At 33.5% G+C, this 21,705-nt stretch overlaps 1 protein-coding gene across 1 annotated transcript; it reads left to right on the top strand.

Annotated features, from left to right (window-relative positions):
- Positions 1 to 3,716: 3,716 nt before the first annotated feature.
- Positions 3,717 to 6,520, top strand: LOC140812013 (transcription repressor MYB5-like). Its single transcript, XM_073170179.1, has 2 exons — positions 3,717 to 4,054; positions 5,700 to 6,520. Exons 1-2 carry the CDS (start codon positions 3,922 to 3,924, stop codon positions 6,245 to 6,247), a joined length of 681 nt encoding a protein of 226 aa, XP_073026280.1. The 5' UTR covers positions 3,717 to 3,921; the 3' UTR covers positions 6,248 to 6,520.
- Positions 6,521 to 21,705: the final 15,185 nt, after the last annotated feature.

The raw sequence follows: 21,705 nt of genomic DNA, 5'->3' as shown, positions 1-21,705 counted from the left end.
AAATGCATGGATTTTATTACGTATTACTTGATTTTATTACGTATTACTTGTTATTCAGGGTTTATGCATGTTGAGTCATTAGGCTCACTAGACTTGATCGATGCAGATGATGTAGTTGAGAAGACGGGAGGCGGTGAACAATGAGTAGGCTCGGACTAGCGGCAGTGCATACCTGAGGACCTTGTAGAGTACGAGATTTTATTACGGACATTTTAAAAACTATTTACTCTTATTTATTGCATTGGTTTTGGTGACTAGTAAGTTGAGATTTTATTATACTTTTCAATAAGGATTTTATATTTTTGGCATTCAAATAATGGAGTTTTAATATTAAATTTTATTTTAATACGAGTAGTTGTCGTTATTTATTTTACAAGTTATGTTTATAACAAATTATTTAATAAGAAAATTTCAAATTTTTTCGCAAATATTAAAGTAGTACTATTTTAAGAATCGGTTCATCATAAAAGAAGTAATACAAGTGATGCTTATGGATGTTCGGAGACTCAAGATCCTACGTGTCCTCTTCTTACACTTATGATAGAATTTCACTATAAGTGTAAGTACCGTGTATTGTATTATAGTAAATCATTTTTTGATTATTGATAATTCATAAAAATTTTATGTGATTATGCGTATGACGTATATAATTGACAATGAAAGTGAGAAAATACGTGGTGATAATGAAAGATTTTATTAGAAAATGATTTGTAGTTGAATGATGAGCTGAACCGCAATAGAAAAGTGATACATGTTACGGTTTCTAGCATAATTCTGAGTATTAGTCCAAACGAAATAAAACCAATTTCATAGGAAATTTAATACATAGTACTAAAACTTTCATGTTTTGAATTTTGTCCAAATCCATTTTGAAATAGGGCAAAATCATCCCGAAGTGTAATGCGTGCATTTTAGTTCCTACACTTGCACATTTTGGGAGAATGAACATAACTCTCGCGTCCGATATTCAAATTTAGTGAGGTTGGTGGCAAAAGAAAGATAAGACATAGACCAAAAAATTTAATGCTGACCACTTTTGTTAATTCGGAACCGAGAATGTTTGACAGAACATCCCGTTCTCGAGCACGAGATGTTACCTCCCGAGCACGGTGCAATGAGAATCCGGAGGGCAGAGCGTGCGCGAGATGTTACCACCTGAGCGCGAGACCGACATTGGCGAGGGATAAGAATGAATTGTTACTTTTATTTTTTCATTTCCTTTGCCGCAGCTTCGAAATAGAAAAGAAGAAACTTGATTTTTATCGTCCGAATCTACCTCGAAACGTTATACAAATGCGAAACAAATTATATATTCGGAATCCTAGCATCGAAAGCGTTCTTTGAGGTAAGTTTCTTCTAGTTTCAACACATCTATTTATTGAAATATTGGAATATCATGTATTTGAAGTCGAGATTCATATATATATGATAGAATAACCGACAAAAAACTAAGTTTTGAAGTCGGAATTGAATTATGTTATGATTTTGATTTGATATGAATTTTCAAAAGATATTTGAAACTTATATAGTTGAATTTGAATGAAATTATTGATTGAAATGAATGTGTTATTGATATAGATAGAGTTTTTGTACTGAAATCTTTAAGCTACATCGACTGGAAACGAAAAATTGAGATATATTACGATCGAGTAACATACGACATGTATCTGTATCATATGATATGTGTTTGATTGATTTGAATGAGGACATGTGTCTATATGTCTTATTTGTTAAGTTGATGTGGCATACATGACATTATGATTGGATTATCGAAGTATAAAATAAATATTTTGTTAACACACATTATTTGCTACATACATCGATTCATGACATACACGTTGAGCTATGATATTTGGATACCCTGATATGATTGGATTTGATTATGGGTTTGTGAACACAATGCTATGTTTGGGATTATGTGGCCCTTCATTTGTGGCCCCGATGATTGATTGAGAATTGGGATTTTATGGCGCTTTGTCGACGCTATCATACGAGTATTACTGATTGGGGCCGGTGTGCCAGCTCGAGCTTTGATTTGATAGCGATTCGATTGATTCCGATATATGCTCAGTGGATGGGCATTTGACCTGATATCTCTATGACATACATGCATTGCGTATATATGATGGTTGTTACATGCGAAGCTTTGCTCACCCCCAAAGAGGGCTTTTGTTGTCTTTGTGTGTGGACAATGATAGGTACTTCAGGTTATCAAGAAACCGGAGATGGTACTTCTGGAGGGAGTCTCGTTTGATTTGAGGTTTAGTGGTCTATCATCTCAGTATGTATGTATATGTATCTATATATCGGGGCATGTCTCGATGATATGAGTTGTTTGCATATAGTTGGTTTTGATTATTTATGAGCATATTTTATTATGTGAGATGAAATACTATTTTTAGTATTCAAATAATATATTTTGGGCTCATTGTAAAGAAAATTTAAACTCGTTTTTCGCTGTAATTAATTATCTCTAATCAAATTGCATTGTGATAACAATTAGGAGTTAAGCCTCACAAAAAGACTTTGGTTTAACAAAATCGTAACAACCCACTTCAAATTTAGGACTTATCGACACCCTAAATTAAAACTCCTAGTAACTCAAACGGTTGAGACACATAGTCTAACAACAAATACAACAACTAAAGAATTGAATCTTTCATATTCAAACTATCGAAGAGCTCTTCAAACATTTAAAATAGAAACGGTTGAGTGGTTTGACAGAGACCCTTGATAATCCTTGAAGATATGATAAATGTTATATGATACAAGGTTGATGAACAGTATTGAATAATAATTAGGAGTTCTCGAAAATCTTCTCAGAGAATGTAAGTTTGAATGTATGTTCTTGTGAATTTCCATATCTTCAAATTTTAATGGCATCATCTGCTTATATTACCTTTAGAATTTTTCTATTCAACGATAAATTATAATGTTTCCCGAAAATATAGATATGTCACCATCAATCGTTGCAACTAACATTTAATGATAATTAATAAATTTCTTGATTCTGGGACTTTAGCTAGAACGTTCGAGTACTTGTAGTGTAGATAAAATAGTAGCTTGATCTAACACAATAAGTTATTGTTTGTAATCATCAAAACTAATAAATCTAAAACAAGCTCTTCAAAATACTAATTTTTCCAGCTTTGACCCTTTCATAATAATTTTTACTAAAATATCTCCACTTATTTTTCACAATATTTTATATATATGTGTGTGTATGTATGTGTGTCACATTGATTTTCGACAAAAAATCAACAATATCATATGCTATATATGTCAGTAATATCTAATGTTATATCGAAACTCGATATATAAAAAGATTAAAAAGTATTCATTGGACTAAGACCAAAATTGTTTTTTGGTTTCAACTCGGATAGCTCGGAGCCTCGGGTATGCGTTTAACCAAGAGGAACCATGCATAGTGAAAAAAAAAACCCAGTCAGATCCGATCTCACTGATCACTAATATAAGAATTCATGAATTCATTTCCGTAGACATTTAAAATATTACCACCTCTACTACCTACCCATCCATTTTATATGCAATAATTTAAAAAAAAATTAGTTATATATTATTATCATGGGGCCATTTCTTCATTAAATTTAAAAAAAAAAAATATTCACACCAAAAAATAAAGACCTAACTCGATTTTAAATTGGTGGCCTATAAAATCGCACCACGTACAACATAGTCTTTCGTGGTGAGTGAGAGCCTTGCGCCAATCTTTAGTTCTTCTCTGCATCTTTCTCCTGTCGGCTGCTACTGTGTGGTGTCCATATATGCCTTATTTTTGGTGTGCCTATTTTTTATTTTTTAGTTTTTGGGTTTTGTGTATATATAAATGAAATAGGCTAAAAGAACATTTGTAAATAAAATAAAATCACAAGAATCTTAATTAATTAAAGAGAGTGTAAAATGGGAAGATCCCCATGTTGTTCAGAAGTTGGATTGAAGAAAGGGCCATGGTCTACCAAAGAAGACACTTTGCTAACTAATTTCATCCTACGAAACCACGAAGGCCAATGGAGATCTCTCCCCAAGAAAGCTGGTAAACTTCTCTCTATTTGAGTCGTGCATCAGATCAAATAAATTGGTAGTTTGGAAAATATTAGATATTTTTTTTATAATTATTTTATTGTCATTACAAATTATTTTCTATATTATTCTTCTTAAATTTACACTATGTTTCTTCACTAATTTATACAATTATGATATGATATTTATTTAAATATAAATCAAATTAATTAAAAAAAAATTGTACACTCATTACCACGTCTGCACTAGTTTATATATATACAGGGCAATGCTTTAAACTCGAGTAAGAGTAAAAATTTTTGGCTATAAATATTTGTAATACCGTAATTTTCGATATAATATATCATATTACTTTTATATATGGTATACCGCCTTTAATACATCTATATTATTATTATTATTATATTATTATTGATACTTTTAAAATAGTTAATTTTTAGTGTCATGATCCGTTTAATAATTATATATATAAATAAAGAACTAAAATTTAATGCAAATCACATGTAGGTTAGTGGATAAAATCTTTATGAGTGGGTCTCATGTGAGACCGTCTCACGGATTTTAATCTGTGAGACGGGTCAACCCGACCCATATTCACAATAAAAAGTAATACTCTTAGCATAAAAAATAATACATTTTCATGGATAACCCAAATAAGAGATCCGTCTCACAAATATAACCCGTGAGACCGTCTCACACAAGTTTTTGCCAATCTTTATTTTCTAAGCATCAAATTTATAGGTTTAATTCTTACTTTTTTTTCTTTTTTTATATATTTATTTTTTTAATTTATACATTTGCTCATCATTTAAATATAAACTCAATAAATTATAAAAAATATTTTATAAGGACAACTCCAACGTTGCACCAAAATGGTGTAGCTTTCAATGCTCCAACGGGGCAGCGCTATTTCACCAAAATAGCGCTGCCCCTCTCCTCCTGCGCCAAATTTGGCGCAGGGGAGATTTGGCGCAGGAGTCATATTTTTTTTTTAATTTTTTTTATTATAAATAATTGTATTAAAAATTGTAAATATTATAAAATAATAGTATAATATTTATTTTATTAATTAGATATTTAATGCTAAAAATTTTAAAAAATATAATTGTTAATATTTAAAAACTAATTTGATTTAATGATTTTTAAATATTATTATTTGTGTTCACTATGTACTACGAAATGCTTTAATTGATCATTTGTGGGAGGAATATAGTTGTTCAAATGTTTGAATTTGAATTTGGATTCAAATTAAGTTTTAGAAATAAATTATCTGTATTAAAATTATGTCAATTTTAATAATGAAGTATTTATATTAATTCGTATTATAAATATTAGAGTTAATATATATCAGAATCAAATAAATAAATTTAACTATTAATAAAAATAAAATTATAATTATAAAACTAATATTAACATTAATTATAATTATATTGTTAAATTTATAAATAAATAGTAAATAAAAGGAATATTCTAAGAATATACTTTTTAGTGTAAGATTTGAAGTAAATGGGTTGGAGATGAATGTTATATCTGGTGCAGAAACTGCACTGTTTTAGTGCAGAAACTGCACAAAAATAGATTTATGGGTTAGATATGGCCTAAAACACAAGATGTTCATCGTTGTATTAATATTTGCAATGCATTTCAATTAATTACAGGGCTATTGAGATGCGGAAAGAGCTGCAGATTGAGGTGGATGAACTATCTACGGCCAGGAATCAAAAGGGGCAACATCAGCCCAGACGAGGAAGACTTGATCGTCCGGCTACATAGCCTTCTGGGCAATCGATGGTCCCTAATCGCCGGTAGATTGCCAGGTCGAACGGACAATGAGATCAAGAATTACTGGAACACCTATCTTCTTAAGAAACTCAACAAGACTGGAATCCGCCCCACACCCAATAAAAATTTCAGAAAACCACGCAGGTCCTCCGCTGCAGGAGACCACCGCGCCGCCACCCCCAATAAGGAGAGGAAGAAGAATAAGATTGTTGTAAACTCCCATCCCGATGGAAAAGAGAAAACTGATGACATTCCAAAGACCAAAGTGTATTTGCCTAAACCAATAAGAGTTTCGTCGGCGTTTTCGAGGACCAACAGCTTTGAAAGTGGGTCTTCAAGCAACGGCGGCGGCGATGCAGGGGAGAACGGTGGTGGGAGGGATACGGAGTTGCCTAATGTGCCGGGGGTTGGTACCGATATTTGAGCTGGAAGACGCAGACGACGGCGGTTTTAGCGGCGGCGATGACGACTTTCCCAGTGAGCTTGGAATGCTGCCGCCACCTCATCCCGCTTCGGCCGACGACGTAGTTATGTTATACCAAGTCTACGAAGAGTACTTGCAGCTAATTTAGAAATGATTAATTTTGTGTTGGAACGATGTATTTGATCTGTTGGGAGTAGGGAAAGGAGGAAATCGAGACTGCTATATGTGTTGATTCAAAAGAAAGGAATGTGTGCATTTTAAAATTTTGTCACATTAAAAAAATTACATGAACTAATCGTTAGTTTCTTCTTAAGTTTTCTCTGTTTCTTTACATTTTTTGAAATCAATCGCATTCCAAGTAAAACACCATTTGTGGTTGTTCTTCACTATCACGAAGCTCCATTTCCGAGTGGAATGCGAAGATACCCCCAATTTGAACTATTTACAGCGAGAAAAACGAAAAAGAAATTTTTAGAGATCGAGTTACAAGAGAAAACAGTGAGAGATCATGTATTGGTACAACATCAAAACTTTCAATTTGTTGCTCTTATTACTATAAATTTATATTTTGAAATTGGGTCATATTCTAAAACTCGACTCTCAGATTATTAAAAATTGAGCAATCCCTAGCATTTTGGATCGTTTTTTTGATGAATCTGGATCAAACTCGACCCATACGCATAAACCTGACCCAAATATATTAAAAACTAGGTTGTGCTCGACCTAGACGACCCAGTTTTTAATATAGTTGGGTCGAGTTTATGTGTCTAGGTGGAGCTCGACCCAGACGGACTAGATTGAAAAACTCGACCCAAAATTTACTTTTTTTCCTTGCGAAATAATAATTTCATGTTGTTTTGTGCATATTTATTTCCCCACCATACTTGTAAGAATTCAGTTTTATGAGTGCAAGCTGACATCGAGGTCTCATTACCCTGACTTTTCTGATAAAATAAATTCATTTTTGAGTGAAAATGAGCTGGAACAGCTGGTCCAACAAGCCCAATTCGGAAATTTAATTAAATTTGCGAAATATTATATAAATTAGAATCAAATTTTGTGATTTTTGATAAGTAGACAGGCATATGGTAGTGGGAGTGATGAATTTTGGATGGTGTATTATAAGAAGCCTCTACGTTTTTTGTTGTTGGAGTATTGTTTGATCACGACCTCAATTGCTCTAAAGTTTATACCTCTATACCTGATTATGGATTTATGCTTAGGTATTTTAATGGGAGATCGAGCCCATGTTTGGGTGATTTGAAGGCTAAGATGATGAATACGAAAATGGTGGAGGTGAAGAAGTGAATATTGAGAAATTGAAACTATCCAGCAAGTATTTTTTGACAGCTGTATTGGGTACTCAAAACATGAATCTGTGGACCCGGAGTGGATTAAGTTAGTTAATAACTTAGATAGTTTTAATAATTATCCATGGGGTGGATTAGCTTTTGAGGATAGTTTGATCGAATGACATAAGAATGATACAAATGTTAGTGGGTTCGTCAGCTTCCATGTTACAGGCTTTATTCATCCTTTGCCAGGAAAGTAAATAGTGTAAGTTTTTTAAAAATATTTCTAAGGCTCGAATCATACCAATATACTTGTTTTAAGTGTTTTTGCTAGATTTTAGCATTTGAATGTTTTATATCTATTGATGAAATATTTGCTACCCGTAGAGAGGGTGCAAATATCCTGATACCTTGAATGTGTCATTGGCTGACAAAGAAATTGAGTAAGAATAATTCCCCTTCGATGTATGATGTCACCAAATTATTCAGAAGTGTTATGGACTAGGTAATGATGAAGAATCGAAATTTCATTTTGCATTAGCTAATATATTCTTTGTTAGCTAATGTAAATAAATAATGTAGGTCTTCGTGGGCATGCTTACTCTAACTCCGACAGAGCTGTTGTTTTTGCACTATTTGTCTGACGATTTTGTTGATTCAACTCCTCGTGTTGTGACCATTCGTAGCAAGGAGTTGATTATTCAGGGTGTAAAAGTGGTGTGCAGTCTATATTTATTGTTCGATCCAGAGCATGATTATGTACATGAGGATGATGTGGATGAGGATTGATTGTCTTCCCGGCCATCTATCTCTAGAATCAGTCGTCATACATCTCGACGACTATCCATACATATGTCTCATATATATTCTTGGCGACCTAGAGTATTGGCTCGCTCGCAAAGGCTGATAGAGCACACTATGTCTCCGTTTCATACATATAGAACTCATGTATATCCCTCACCCACAGATATAACTCATCCATCTCACGCAGATATGTATGAAGTTCATCTGGCAAGTTTGGAGGATAGACTTATGGTGATACAAAAAGATCAAGCCGATGTATTTTCACATATCATGGATGTACTAAGACAAGTCCAGACAAATATATCAAGCTTGAAACAGATGATGGAGAGACTTCTGTGGAGACTGTTGATGGTGGTAAGTTTTACCAATATTGTTATCATTAACTATATGTTTAGCGTAAAATATTTTACCAATATTGTTACAGTCTATATTGTATATGTTTAATTTTGTAACAATATCTTTTTATCATATTGTGGCACGACATCGTTTAGAGTGCATGAAGAGAGGTCGTTTGAGATGAAGAGGTTATTTGAGAGAGAAGAGAGAGTAGAGGATGAAGTGAATACGAAAGTGAGAGATAGAGGTGCAGAAGCAGCTGGTGGAGATGAGGCAATATTTACAATACATGTAGAAGAGAGAAAAGAGTTGTTTGAGAGTTAGAGGCCATTTGAGATGGCTGAGAGAGTAGAGGAAGAGGTAGATATGACAGTGAGAGATAGAGGAGCAGAAGCAGCTGGTGGAGATGAGACATTTACAATTGATGAAGAGGTGGAAGATCTGTTTGAGAGATTACATGAGGCGCGATTGTTTTGAGAGATACGTGTTCATTGTCCTTGGAGAAAAGAATAAGAAGATTAATTATTAGATCGTGATCATGATGTGAGGCTGAGATTGATCATGCGATAGAAATAACGCGAAATCTGGGTTGATCTCATCTTACAATAAGAAATGGCTCCTTAACTTTGCAGCAACTGTTACTTGGTTGTACGATTTATTTTTTTTAGTTTTGGTTTACTACGCATTAAATTAAAAGTTGAAATATTTAATTTTATATTTTTTTAGCATATACAAGAATGCTAAAGGGGTTGACTGAATTACAAAAGACCTACACGTTTTTCTTTTCAAAGGATGTTTCATTGATGGACCCTAGTTTCCACCATTTTTTTTGAGTGCTTTCATGAGGTTGGACAAAAAAATATATAAATTTGGATGCAGTATGCAAGAGTAGAATAGATTGAGTGGCCCATTGTTCTATGGATAAAGGATAAACTTATTTTGATTCTCTTTTATGTTCCCGGTCATTGGGTTTTGTTGAAATGCGTGCCTAAAATAAGGAAGATCACTGTTATGGATTCCAATCGCAGTGCGGACCGAAGTGGCAACACATTGTTTGAGCATATTAAGCGGATTGCTCATATGATCCAACACATTATTGTTCTTTTGGGTATTACTGAAGATTTGGCTACATAATGGAACATAATTCAACCAAATGAATTCCCAACGTAAAAGTTCAGGTTTAAATTTATTATATTTTTTAATAGTTTTATGTAATTTATTTTTATGATACAAAATATTTCTCTATATTTTTTAATGCAGTGGTGAGTGTGGGATGCATAACATCGCGACTGTAGCTCTTACAATGGCCGGAGAAAATTCTTACCAGTCGAATGATGAGTGGGTTATGGAATTTAGGAGATTTTTTACTTATTGTGTCTGGGACAAAATTTGATCGTTGGATTGAATTTTATTTAATAAAAAATAGTATTGTTTTTTTTTTATAAAGACAAAGTTTGGACAATTTTTTAATTATAATTAATGCAAATTGTGTATGTGTATTGACTCATTATGTTTTGTACTTCGGGCCAATATTTATTGTATAAAACTACCCAACAAGGTCTAAAACACACACCCCCCCTTGATCAATTCTTATGTTCTAAAAAACGACCCAACAAGAACATCCTTGGGTCGAGTCTCTCAAACATTCGACCCCACTCAATCCAACAAGACCATCCTTGGGTCGAAACTCTCAAACACTCGACCCAACAACATCATCCTTCAATACAATCCTTGCTTCAAGTATCTCAAACACTCGACCCAATAGTTCACAATATTGTGTCGTCTCTCAAACACTCGAGCCAATTAAATGTTCTAACAAGTAATATTATATGATTTGATATGGTAATTATGATACAATATCACATATGTATTATAAAGTCATATCATATAATAAAATGTTAACATTCAATTCAACCATACAGAAAATGATATTACATAATGGTATATGATATGATCTTATATATATATCACTTGTATACATATCTTATATATTTCACTCGACCTAGACCCGAGCCAAACTCCATCCAAACCCCTAAACCCTAAGCCCTAAACACGAAACCCTAAACCATATTACCCTAAACTCGACTCACTTGAAAACGCCACCTCAAACTCGAAACACAACCTTACCTAAAAAATCCACCTCAAACTCGACTCATCTGAAAACTATGTATCAAACGACCCAAAACTTTACCTCCAAAACTCCACATCAAACTCGACCCATCTATAAAATATGTTAATACAATATTTCAGTTGTAATTTGTAAAACTCCTCTAATTCAACCAATTATTTTCTAATCAAACAAATTACATATCAGTCAACTAAATTGATAAAACTCACAAATACAACCAATACAACCAAATTGCATATCATTCAATTACATTATCTTCAACCATACTCAGCAACACAAGGAAATCTGTTTTGTTTGTTTTCCTTCCACGTCTTCTTTTGATATCATGGGGTAACACTAACATATTAATATGTGACTACTCATTCTGATCCGGAACATGATAAATTTTCTCAGAATACGCTAACGACCATATCATAATAGAATAATATTCAGAGTACAAAGGATAAAAATCAACATTAGAGAAGAAACTCGCTACAATTGAATGTGAGCATGGAATCCTAGCAATATTGAATTCTAGACAGAAGAATTTCTTGGACTCCAAATCCACGATAGCACTATGTGCAGCACTTCGGACATCAAACTCAAGGCGACCCAAATCGTAAACTTGATAGCCCCGAGCACTATTAAACCTTTCACGAATAATTGACTCAACAGATAGAGTGAAACTTGTTGTAGATGCTACATATGAATTTCAATACCTCGAAAACCAAGATTTAGTCAATCTCTGTAAATAATCTAACAGTGCAATGTTTGGAAGCTGTATTTCCTCGTGTGGTCTCACATTTATTGACTCTACCTCATTTGTTGTCATATTGTCATAATGTTATAATGAGACCTTGGGCTGTATGCTCGAGCTCATCGATCCAGGTGGTGTGCTCTCATTGAGCCACCAAACTTAAATTCCTAATCTCTAAGTAAAATGAGTGTAATGGTGAGTAGGGTCGAATTCACATGAACGAGATATTTATTTCTTTCGAGGAAAGATAATTAAAATAGGGAATTGTTTAATTAAAAATAAATAAAATACTAGAACTAATTTAGCATGCAAGAAAAAATAAAAAATCAAGAGAAATAACTAATGGAATGTAAAATTTAATATTACAAAGCTCCGATTCAAGAGGCTTCCACTATTCAATTGTATCATTGCTCATCGGCTAACATATTATTTATTCATGCAGTTACAAGTAATTATCCTTAGAATATTAGGAATAATCGCTAAAATCCTTGTGTTTTCTTAATTTAATTGACCAAATGCATCATCCTGTCAAAACTCATCAAGAATCAACTGAGCACGATAGAGTTCCATATTAATTAAATATAGCATTTTATTGTTGTTAAAACAATTAATCCTAAAATCTAAAAACCGAGATAGCTACAATTGATAGATCAAGTTTCAATGATTTATTTAATTAAATATGTTATGATAGCACAACACACCAAATCTATTGTTACTCATGTACCAATCATTAATGAGAATTACGGATCACTGAATTCATAGATAACATTAGAAAATTATATTTCAAATTAAATTGTCAACATATAACTTTCATATAAATAAATCGTAAAACAATTTGGATCAGTTTAGAACTGAATTCGCGAATCTTGTTGTCAATGTCTATCAGTTAACTTGATAAAAGTGTGGAAATAAGTGAAACACAGATAAAATAAAACTGATAAGGAAAGAACACAAGATTTTTGGATGTTCGAAGATTTCAAATACTCCTACGTCACCCCTTCTATCTCGAAGATAGGATATTCACTAAAAGACTTTGATTATACAATGAATTGTACAAACTCACTTCAATTTGGACTTAACACTGTCAAAACTGAAACTCTTAGTATCAATACAACTTATCAGTACTTAACTGATATGTAACGTTCTTAGCACAACTGATCTGTAAAAGATAGAATAATATAACAATAAGTGTTTTTGTGCTTTAAGCTCAAAGTATAACCTGAAAGCTATGAATGTGAAAAATATGTGTGAGATTTTGAGAACTTTTAAACTTGATTGCAAACTTTTTGACTCAGTAACTTCGTAACTCGATTATTGTTCTTCAGCTGATCTTTCTCGACAATTTATAGGCTTTGCTTCCAACAGTAACAATGAATGCATTTGAATTTTTATATCCGTTGTATAGCCACATCAACATTGTTCTATCAATCGTACATTGTAGCTTTTCTGAAATGCGGCGTTCCCACTAAATGTTGCAGTCTGCTCTTGTAAAATTCTCCGTTGATAGCTACATTCCTTAACTGATGACGTGTCAGGCTGATTTATTAATTGAGATAGTCGATAGGATTAACTGATTGATGTGTAACTGATCAGTCTTAATTGATCGTCCAGTTGACTACACAGTTCAGTTAGCTTAGCTGAGTTCAGTTACCTTTGACCATATACGCATTTATTTTCAGTTCGGGCAACTATAAGTTTACGAATCTTTAGTTCAGTTACCTTCAGTTGTTCAATCTTTTCACGTTTAATTTGTCAAACTCCGAAATCAAGATCTCAACACTATAAATTCAGTTAAGATTCCACAAAAAGTTTTGTGACTTTCAAAATTACTTCATTAATTATATTATTCATTGAATATTATTGGAAATTCGGTTTCAAATAGATCAATCGACTTACTTTCTATGCGAAGTAAATCCTATTTATTCGAATTAATCTCGGACTGCCACGTTTCCAAATTTGAACAGTCACAAACATATACATTTTTGCCGCTTATATTAAGTTTAGTACATTCAGTTTTAAAGTCTCAAGCATTCAAACACTCAGAGCATTTTTATTCCAGAAAATCTAAGCAAATGGCAAGCCAAATCCCAGCCTTCATTCTAAATGCAATAGCCATCGACTTCGACTCTGTTCTATTTGTTTTAGACGAAGCTGTTAGGAGCGTATTTATAAAGTTCGACTCTATCTTCTAAATAAATTTTTGGGATTGGCAACTAGGTCGTCTACCCAACAGAGATTCAAGCAGTCTATGCTAACAACACTGTTTCTGATGATGGAAATATCACCATGACCGTCAACAACCAGACACTGACTGTGGATGAAAAATCGTTCAGCACTCTCTTCAAACTTCCAACTTAAGGCTTGTCTCATTTCTCTGAGGTCACAATAGCTGACATTGAAGAGATGCAGACTCTGCTATCTACTGATGGAAAGAAGATTAAAGTGTTAACCCAAGAAGAGACTGAAGCCATAATCACAACTACTGGCTGACATCGTTGCAAAGGGCGTTCTTTCCAAAGCAGGTTCCTTCGCTGCCCTCACATTGGAGGAGTTTCAAATCATGAATGCCATCATGAAGGGCACAAGATTGAATTGGTCAACCATCATCTTTAATATACTGAAGAACATAGTTCAATCATCCATGCAATCAAATGGTTTCGCACTGCAGCTCGGTTATTTGCGGAAAAGCTCTGGTCTTATCAGCAACTCAACAAAGAAGATGTCAAAGTTCAAGGTGTTCAACAGAAAAAATGTTCAGCCACCCAGAACCAAGCTGGACATCTCCTCAGCGAAATTTGTGAAAATCAAGCAGGAGATTGGGATGATTGCTGCTCCAAAATATGGGAAGGTAGCCAAAGCCAAAGAGATGGCTAAGAAACTGACAATCAAGAGGAAACTAATTTTCAGTGAAAGTGATTCGGATAAAACACCATCTCCAAAGATTTTGAAGAAACAAAGGTCCCAGAATACTAAACCATCTGTTTCTGGAGCCATACCAGCTAGTCGACTTATGAAAACTAGATCTGAAATAACCATAGCTGCCAAACAAGTTTAGTCAGTTCCAGGTGCACCATCAGCTGAAGAGACTCAACTGAAGAAGCCAACAGATCACCCACTGAAGATTGTCACCAAATCTGGTGAAAAACTGAAGCTTGTTGGTTTGCGTGCACCACAATCACAGTGATCCGACCAACTGTTCTTCCGATCGCACGACCCAAGGGCGTGGTGATTCATGAAAAAGTTGATTCAACTAACTCAGGGCTGGACCTTTCACATGCTCTGACTGACCCAAAAGGCAAGGGCGAGATGATGAAAAGCCCAGGCCAACCAATTTTGTTCAGACTCACATCGATCTTCTCTGGACTGACATCAATGAGTTTGTTGAATCAGAATTGGAGAACTTTTGATGAATGGGTCAAACTCCGAACTACAGTCTTTGCAGACGGTTGAAGAAAAAATCAGTGTTGTAGAAATATATTACTCTGGAAACTACCGTTCTAAATATAGTCAAGGTTGTAAACATCACACAAGCCTTGGAAAGAAGAGTCTACTTCTTTGACTTGATGCAGATGAAGAGATTAACAGAAGTAACGACAAAATTAAAGCAGAACTATAATCCAACTGGTCCAACTACATATGCTGACAGGGCTGTATTTCAACAACTGGAATCAGATTTAATTTCCCTCCAATGAAGATCAAACTATGGGAGATGGATCAACAGTTGTACATACCAGTTGACTCCCAAAGTTCACAATCAACAGCACAGACCCGTAAAACTGAAGCAATCAAAGAGCTAGTTGCTGAACAAGTTTCTGAGCATGAAACTAAATCTGTTCCTGAGATGATTCAACCATCCATTTTTTCTGTATCTTCATCAACTAACCCAACTGGACAACCTCTATACAAATTTGTTGAGTTTTCATTGGCCAATGTTGACGAAGTAGTTCAATCAGTTGTCACGGCATCCAGCTGAACTTCGAATCTGCTCAACTAGCTGAGACAGATGCAGACCAAAGCTCAACAGAACAACTAGCCTTTGAGGCTATGTTAAAAGAAATTGAAGATGATATTCTGTCAGTTGTTATGACTGAACAACAAACTGACACGGCCCAGTTGCATTCTGAACAAATAGTTGATATGAAAAATCCAACTGATGTGACATCCAGTTCAACTGCTCTTCAGCTCAACACTTCAGTTCCAGATGTTCAGCAGGAAGTAGATGAAGATTCATTACTGAATTGGAACAATAGGCTGCGACTGAATCCCAAGCCCTAGCAATTGTGACTTTCAGCGAGAAGGGCAAAGGCAAAGCACCCAAAATATCTGAAGTCTTATCTCTTGAGGTACCCATTGATAGTGATATCATGATCAAAGGTATTCAGTCCAGTCTACACAATCTGACATCAACAGTCTCTGAAATCAAATCGACTTCAGCTGATGCACATGCTCAGATTATTTCCTCAAGGAGAATACTATGAAGAACCTCAAGCAGTTACAAATGATATCACTAGCTTATTTCTCCTCTTTGATCAGCTGAAGAGAGACAGAGTGACAATTCCGGATCTTTTCCAAACTTAGAACATGCTTGTCAACCGAATTGACTTTGTGCACACAAGTTTATCAAACCAGATGGATTTGATTTAGGAACAGATGTTGAATGTTATATCTCAAGTCAGTTCTGAAGTCCGCCTTCTTTCTAACCTCTCAGCTGTTAACAAAAAGAGGAAAGAAGAGCAGCATGATTAGTCCAAGAAAAGAACTAGTCAACCAACTGATCAAGGACATGCTGAAAAAAGAGCAAAGAAGTGGAGAGCAATCAGTTCAGTTAGATCTTATTTTACTTGTACGAATCTGTACACTTGAAGATACGAATCCTGTACACTTGAAGATTATTTTATTTACAAAGAGTTATTTTATTTTATCTACAATGAGGTTTATCAGTTCTTGAAATCTATGTTTTGGCAGACACCAAAAAGAGGGAAATTGTTAGAATTATAGTTTTGGAGTTTGACAAATAATTTTTTGAATGTTGCAGAACTGTTCGGCTCAAATGAATTAATTTAAACTGAAACTACCTACACTGAAGTTACCCGAACTGATAATTAATGAGTAAAATAGGAAATCGAACAGATCAAAGCTAACTGAATCTATAAAAATAACTGAACTATCAGTGGAATTGACCAGTCATACAGTCAATTCAACTGATCAGCTATATAGTCAACTGATAATCAATTTGACACATCATCAGTTAACGCACAACTACTAACCAACAAATCTTATGCTGCGGACTGCGACTAACAGAAGGAGCGCCGCATAGCAGGACTCTGACAGTGTACTCTTGTCAGAAGAATGTTGACATATTCAGAAAGGACAAATCAATGGATAAGTATTAATTAATGAATTTACTGTTACCGTTCGAAGCAAAGACTATAAATAGCCGAAGAGTTTAGTTGAGATAAAAAACTTTTGACAATAACTCTGATTGAATTTCGAATTCAATTATACGTGTTCTGTTAAGATACTCATACAAAAAAGCTCACACTTGACATAAACATTCATAGCTTTCAGGATATCATCTGAGCTAAAGTACTAGCACCTGACACTGTTGTATTCGATCTTCTAAAATCAGTTGTGCTAAAAAAGAAAAATCATTTGTATACCGATAAATTGTAAAAGAACTAAGAGTTTCAGTTCGAATGTGTTTAAGTCCAAATTAAAGTGGGTTATTACAGCTTCTGTAATTAATCAAAGTATTTTAGTGAAAACATATCATTGTGATAGAAGGGGTGACATAGGAATATTTGAAGTCTCTGAACAACAATAAAATCTTTGTGTTCATTATTTCAATTATTTTTTAAGTATTCAATCTATCAGTTAGTTTATTTCCGCACTTAAACTAGTTAACTGACTGATATCGACAACAAGATCATTGGAATCAGTTTGTCACTAAACTGATTCATTATTTCCAAAAAGAGTCAAAATCTCAAAGTGTTAACCTCCCTTCTAAACACTTAGACCCTTCGAACCAATCATAACAGCTTTAGCATCTGAACATCCAATATTCTTATAAATATATTTTTTTCATTTCTTCAATGTATACATCGATAATTTTTTTTGATATATTTCAGAATATTTCTGAGTGAGAATCTTGAAAGGACTCAAAGATTATTTCAGAATATTTCTGAGTGAGAATCTTAAAAGGACTCAAAGATTCTTTTTCCATTTCTTGTTTCATTGCATAGTCTTTTTTATATGAAAGATTTTGCGAAGAGCTTTGCTTGGAGAAATAGAAGGAACATGTATCACACGTGTAAAATCTGAGAACTTGTGGATTGTTTCAAAGCCATAAGGCTTTCCTTTTTCAGGATCATCTCGTAGTAATTTTCCCAAAATTTTTTAGAATTAACCCTCCATATGGATGGATTCCTTCATCAGTATGACCAAATTCAAGCCGTCATCTCCATATCTATGGAATTTCAAATTCAATGAAGAATAGGCATAAAGTCTTTCCACCAATCTAATATTCTGAAAATAATTTTTTAATATTTGGAGAAACATTTAACCAAGTATTCATTGGTTTTATAAAAACCTCTAGCAAAATTTTTGCTGATGGTCCGAATATTTTTCACCAAGTCATAAACCAGTTAGGAACTGGATAATGAAAAACATTTTTACATATTTTCAAAAACCAAATATGTTTTCTTTTTGTATTTTTGTAATATAGAGTTTTATTAAAACTTCTAATATAATCCCAAAAATTGAATTTAAAATTTATTTGATGATTTTGAGAATAAAATTCCTTTCAACAGGTGGAGATACACACCTCATTCTTCAATAAATATGATTTTTTAATAATAAATTTTGAGAAGTTATAACTTCCTTTTTGTTGTGTATTACGGTAAAAATGAGTTATTTCAATACTTTTAGTAGATAATAGAAAATTTTCATAAAATCCTCTTTGTATATAAGAATCATATACATATGATGTATTGGTTAAATATTTTTTCATGATAGTCCATGGAGTTTTTTCTCATTGAAAATCTTTTTCTTCTATAATAAGTATGAGGTCACGATATTTAGTCTCTGTATGTAGATCTGAGTATTTTCTTCTTCTCTTATATATTAGCATATGATGCTGAAGAAGTATCAAAATTATTTTGCTATTTATTTTTCAAGAATTCTTGAAATTCCTTAAATAAATGATTATAGTATCCTATATTATTACAGGATGAAGAACTGATAATGTTCTGGGCTATTAGCCTCTATGTACTATGCTGTACAATTATATTAAGAGATTTTCCCCTACCACCTCTTCCTCTATAAGAGAAATCCCCTTCTTCCTCGAGAACTCATATCCGTAGAAAAACTGATATTAAGATAAATATTCTTGAGTTTAAAAATCAGGAAAATGATTATCTTTACCATTTTTATATATAATTTCAAAATAAAAAAGAGTTATTATCTTTACCATTTTTATAAACAGTTTCAAAATAAAAAAGAGTTAAATGAGCTTGCCAACTTGCAAACATTTGTTTAGAAACATCATGTTTAATATCTTTCATAAACATAAATTTTGCAGATTCACAATCAGTTTTTATGATAAATTTTTATTAAATAAATCATCTTCAAATTTTAAAATACGTCTAACAATAGCTAAAATTTCATTTGCTACTGTAGAATAATTTTTTTAGGCATTATTCCATTTTCCTGAATAAAATTGAAGAAGATATTCTTTTTTTAATTTGGAATCTATTTGTTTTAAAATTACTCGAAAACCTATATTAGACGCATCAGTTTCTACAATTTTATCTCATTGTGGATTTGCAAGCATAAGACAAGGAAGATTTTAACCTTCTCTTTAATATTTTTAACAGCTGCGGTATGTTTATTTGACCAAGGTAAATGATTTTTCTTGAATATATCATATAAGATAGCAGAATCCTCAGTAAGATTTTTAATATAAGGAGAAATATAATTTAAAGTTCCTAAAAATCTTTGTAACTGAGTTTTATCAGTTATAACATCAGGAAATTTTGAACCAAATTCCATACTTCTTTGAATAGAAATTATCTTCTTTTTTTTTTCAATCATATGATCAAGAAATCTAATATTAGTTTGGAATAAGATTATTTTAGATTTTGATATAACAAGATCATTTTGATTATCAATATTTTTAAATATATCTGATAGATTTAATTTAATTGTGGTGATAGTCAAAACCAATATCGCGTGAATAAAAACAAAAGATAGTTCAACGCAGTAGTTAGTATAAAACCAGTAGCTCCCCTATTGCTTTTACGAAAGCAGTACTCTTTGAGTACTTATCCGCTTAGAGAAATGGAAGCAGAACGTAACTTTTACTGAATCAGAACCAATCGATCTTATATTAAATGTTATCGTTACTTTACCAAGTAAGTAGTATTAAATGCTTCACTAATGCTGAACATATTCATTTAATACGCCTTACCTATTTTGGATATAAAACAAGACTGATTGTTTTGAAGCCTTTTTGCAGGAACTCTTTTATGCAATAAAGCTGATTTTATCAGAAGTCAAAGAAGTCCGTTTTTATTTATAGACGTTCGATTCAAGACTCCTATAAATACACGAGATCAACGACGTTTATAGGACACCAAAAAACTACGAGCTTATTCTCTAACATACGAACGTTGATTTGAGGACTCAGAACTTCTTATCATCTTCAAGCTCAATATAGATAAAAGCAGCACACGCTTCATAATAGTTATCTGATCTTTTGAGATCATATTGTGCTGACTGTTTCTCACTTTCTCTACAATCATGATCTCATTATCAATTATTTGAGAAGAGTTTGTAAACTGGAAAAGAGTCTTTTCCAGAACCTTCTTGCATTAGGTTTTATTGTGTAGAGAAACTAAGAGTTTCAGTAGGCAAATGATAAGTCCTACTGAAGTGTGTGTGTACAAGTGTTGTAAGTGGGTATGTACAAGTGTTGTACTGTATAAACCAAATTCTTTTAGTGATACCTTCTGGAAACAGAAGAAGGGGAGACGTAGAAGATTTCATCTTCGAACTTCCATAAACAATCGTTGTCTACTGCTTACAGATTTATCATTATACACCCTTAAACCATCAGATCGTTTCCACACTACATTGTGGTCTGCTGGTTATACACTTGAACAAGATTTGCTATAATCTCTAACAGGATTCTAGCACCCTTTTGCAAAAATAACCATCAAAGGAAAAAAGTTTATTCACCCCCATCTAAACTCTATATCGATCCCCAACAAGTGGTATCAGAGCAGATTTTTCTTGTTCTATAATTATAACAGATATGACACACTTCAGCAAGGTTCCTATGTTCTCAAAAGAAGACTTTGATGATTGGAAAATCCGGATGCAAGCTCATCTTGCAGCCCAAGATGATAAAATGTGGTATGTCATCACAGATGGTCCTTGAAGATCTTAAAATCTAACACTGCTGTTGCTATTACTGAGGAAGTGCCTCAAATGGTTGAAAAGCACATAAGTGAATGGACTTAGCGAGGATAAGAAGAAAGTCAATCTTGATAATGTCGCGAAGGACATTCTTTACAAAACCCTCGACAAAAATACCTTCAGCAAAATCAAAATGTGTTCTACTGCTAAATAGATTTGGGAAATGCTCATCCAAATCTGTGAAGGAAACTGAGCAGACGAAGGAGAATAAACTGTCTATAGCAATGCAGAAGTTTGAGAATCTCAAAATGAAAGCTGGAGAAACTCTAAATGAGTTTGATGAACGGTTCAGCAGCCTGGTTAATGAACTAGCAGCTCTTGGAAAAGGGTATGGCAACATGGAAATAGCACTCAAAGTAATAAGAGCTTTGCCTAGGGAATGGGACGTTAAACAATGGTTATGAGAGTCTCTAAAGATCTAAACAAGTTGGAGCTACATGACTTGTTTGCTGACTTGAAAGCCTATGAGTTCGAGCTAGAAGTGAGAAGCGAAGAAGAGCCCTCCACAAATCTACCAACCAAGGCTGGCTCTTGCTGTTGCTACCTACTACAACTGTTGTTGCTGCTGCTACAGCTATTCCACTAGCATCACCTTATTCCATTATTGAGAGCACTTCTGAAAAGACTGCTGAAAAGATCAGTAATGATGCTATATCTCTCTTTGTGAAAAAGTTCTCCAGATTAA

This window comes from Primulina eburnea, chromosome 14 (genome assembly GCF_022965805.1).
Source record: "Primulina eburnea isolate SZY01 chromosome 14, ASM2296580v1, whole genome shotgun sequence".
NCBI classification, from domain to species: domain Eukaryota; kingdom Viridiplantae; phylum Streptophyta; class Magnoliopsida; order Lamiales; family Gesneriaceae; genus Primulina; species Primulina eburnea.
The sequence above is the reverse complement of the archived record's forward strand: the minus strand, read 5'-3'. Positions and strand labels throughout refer to the sequence as shown.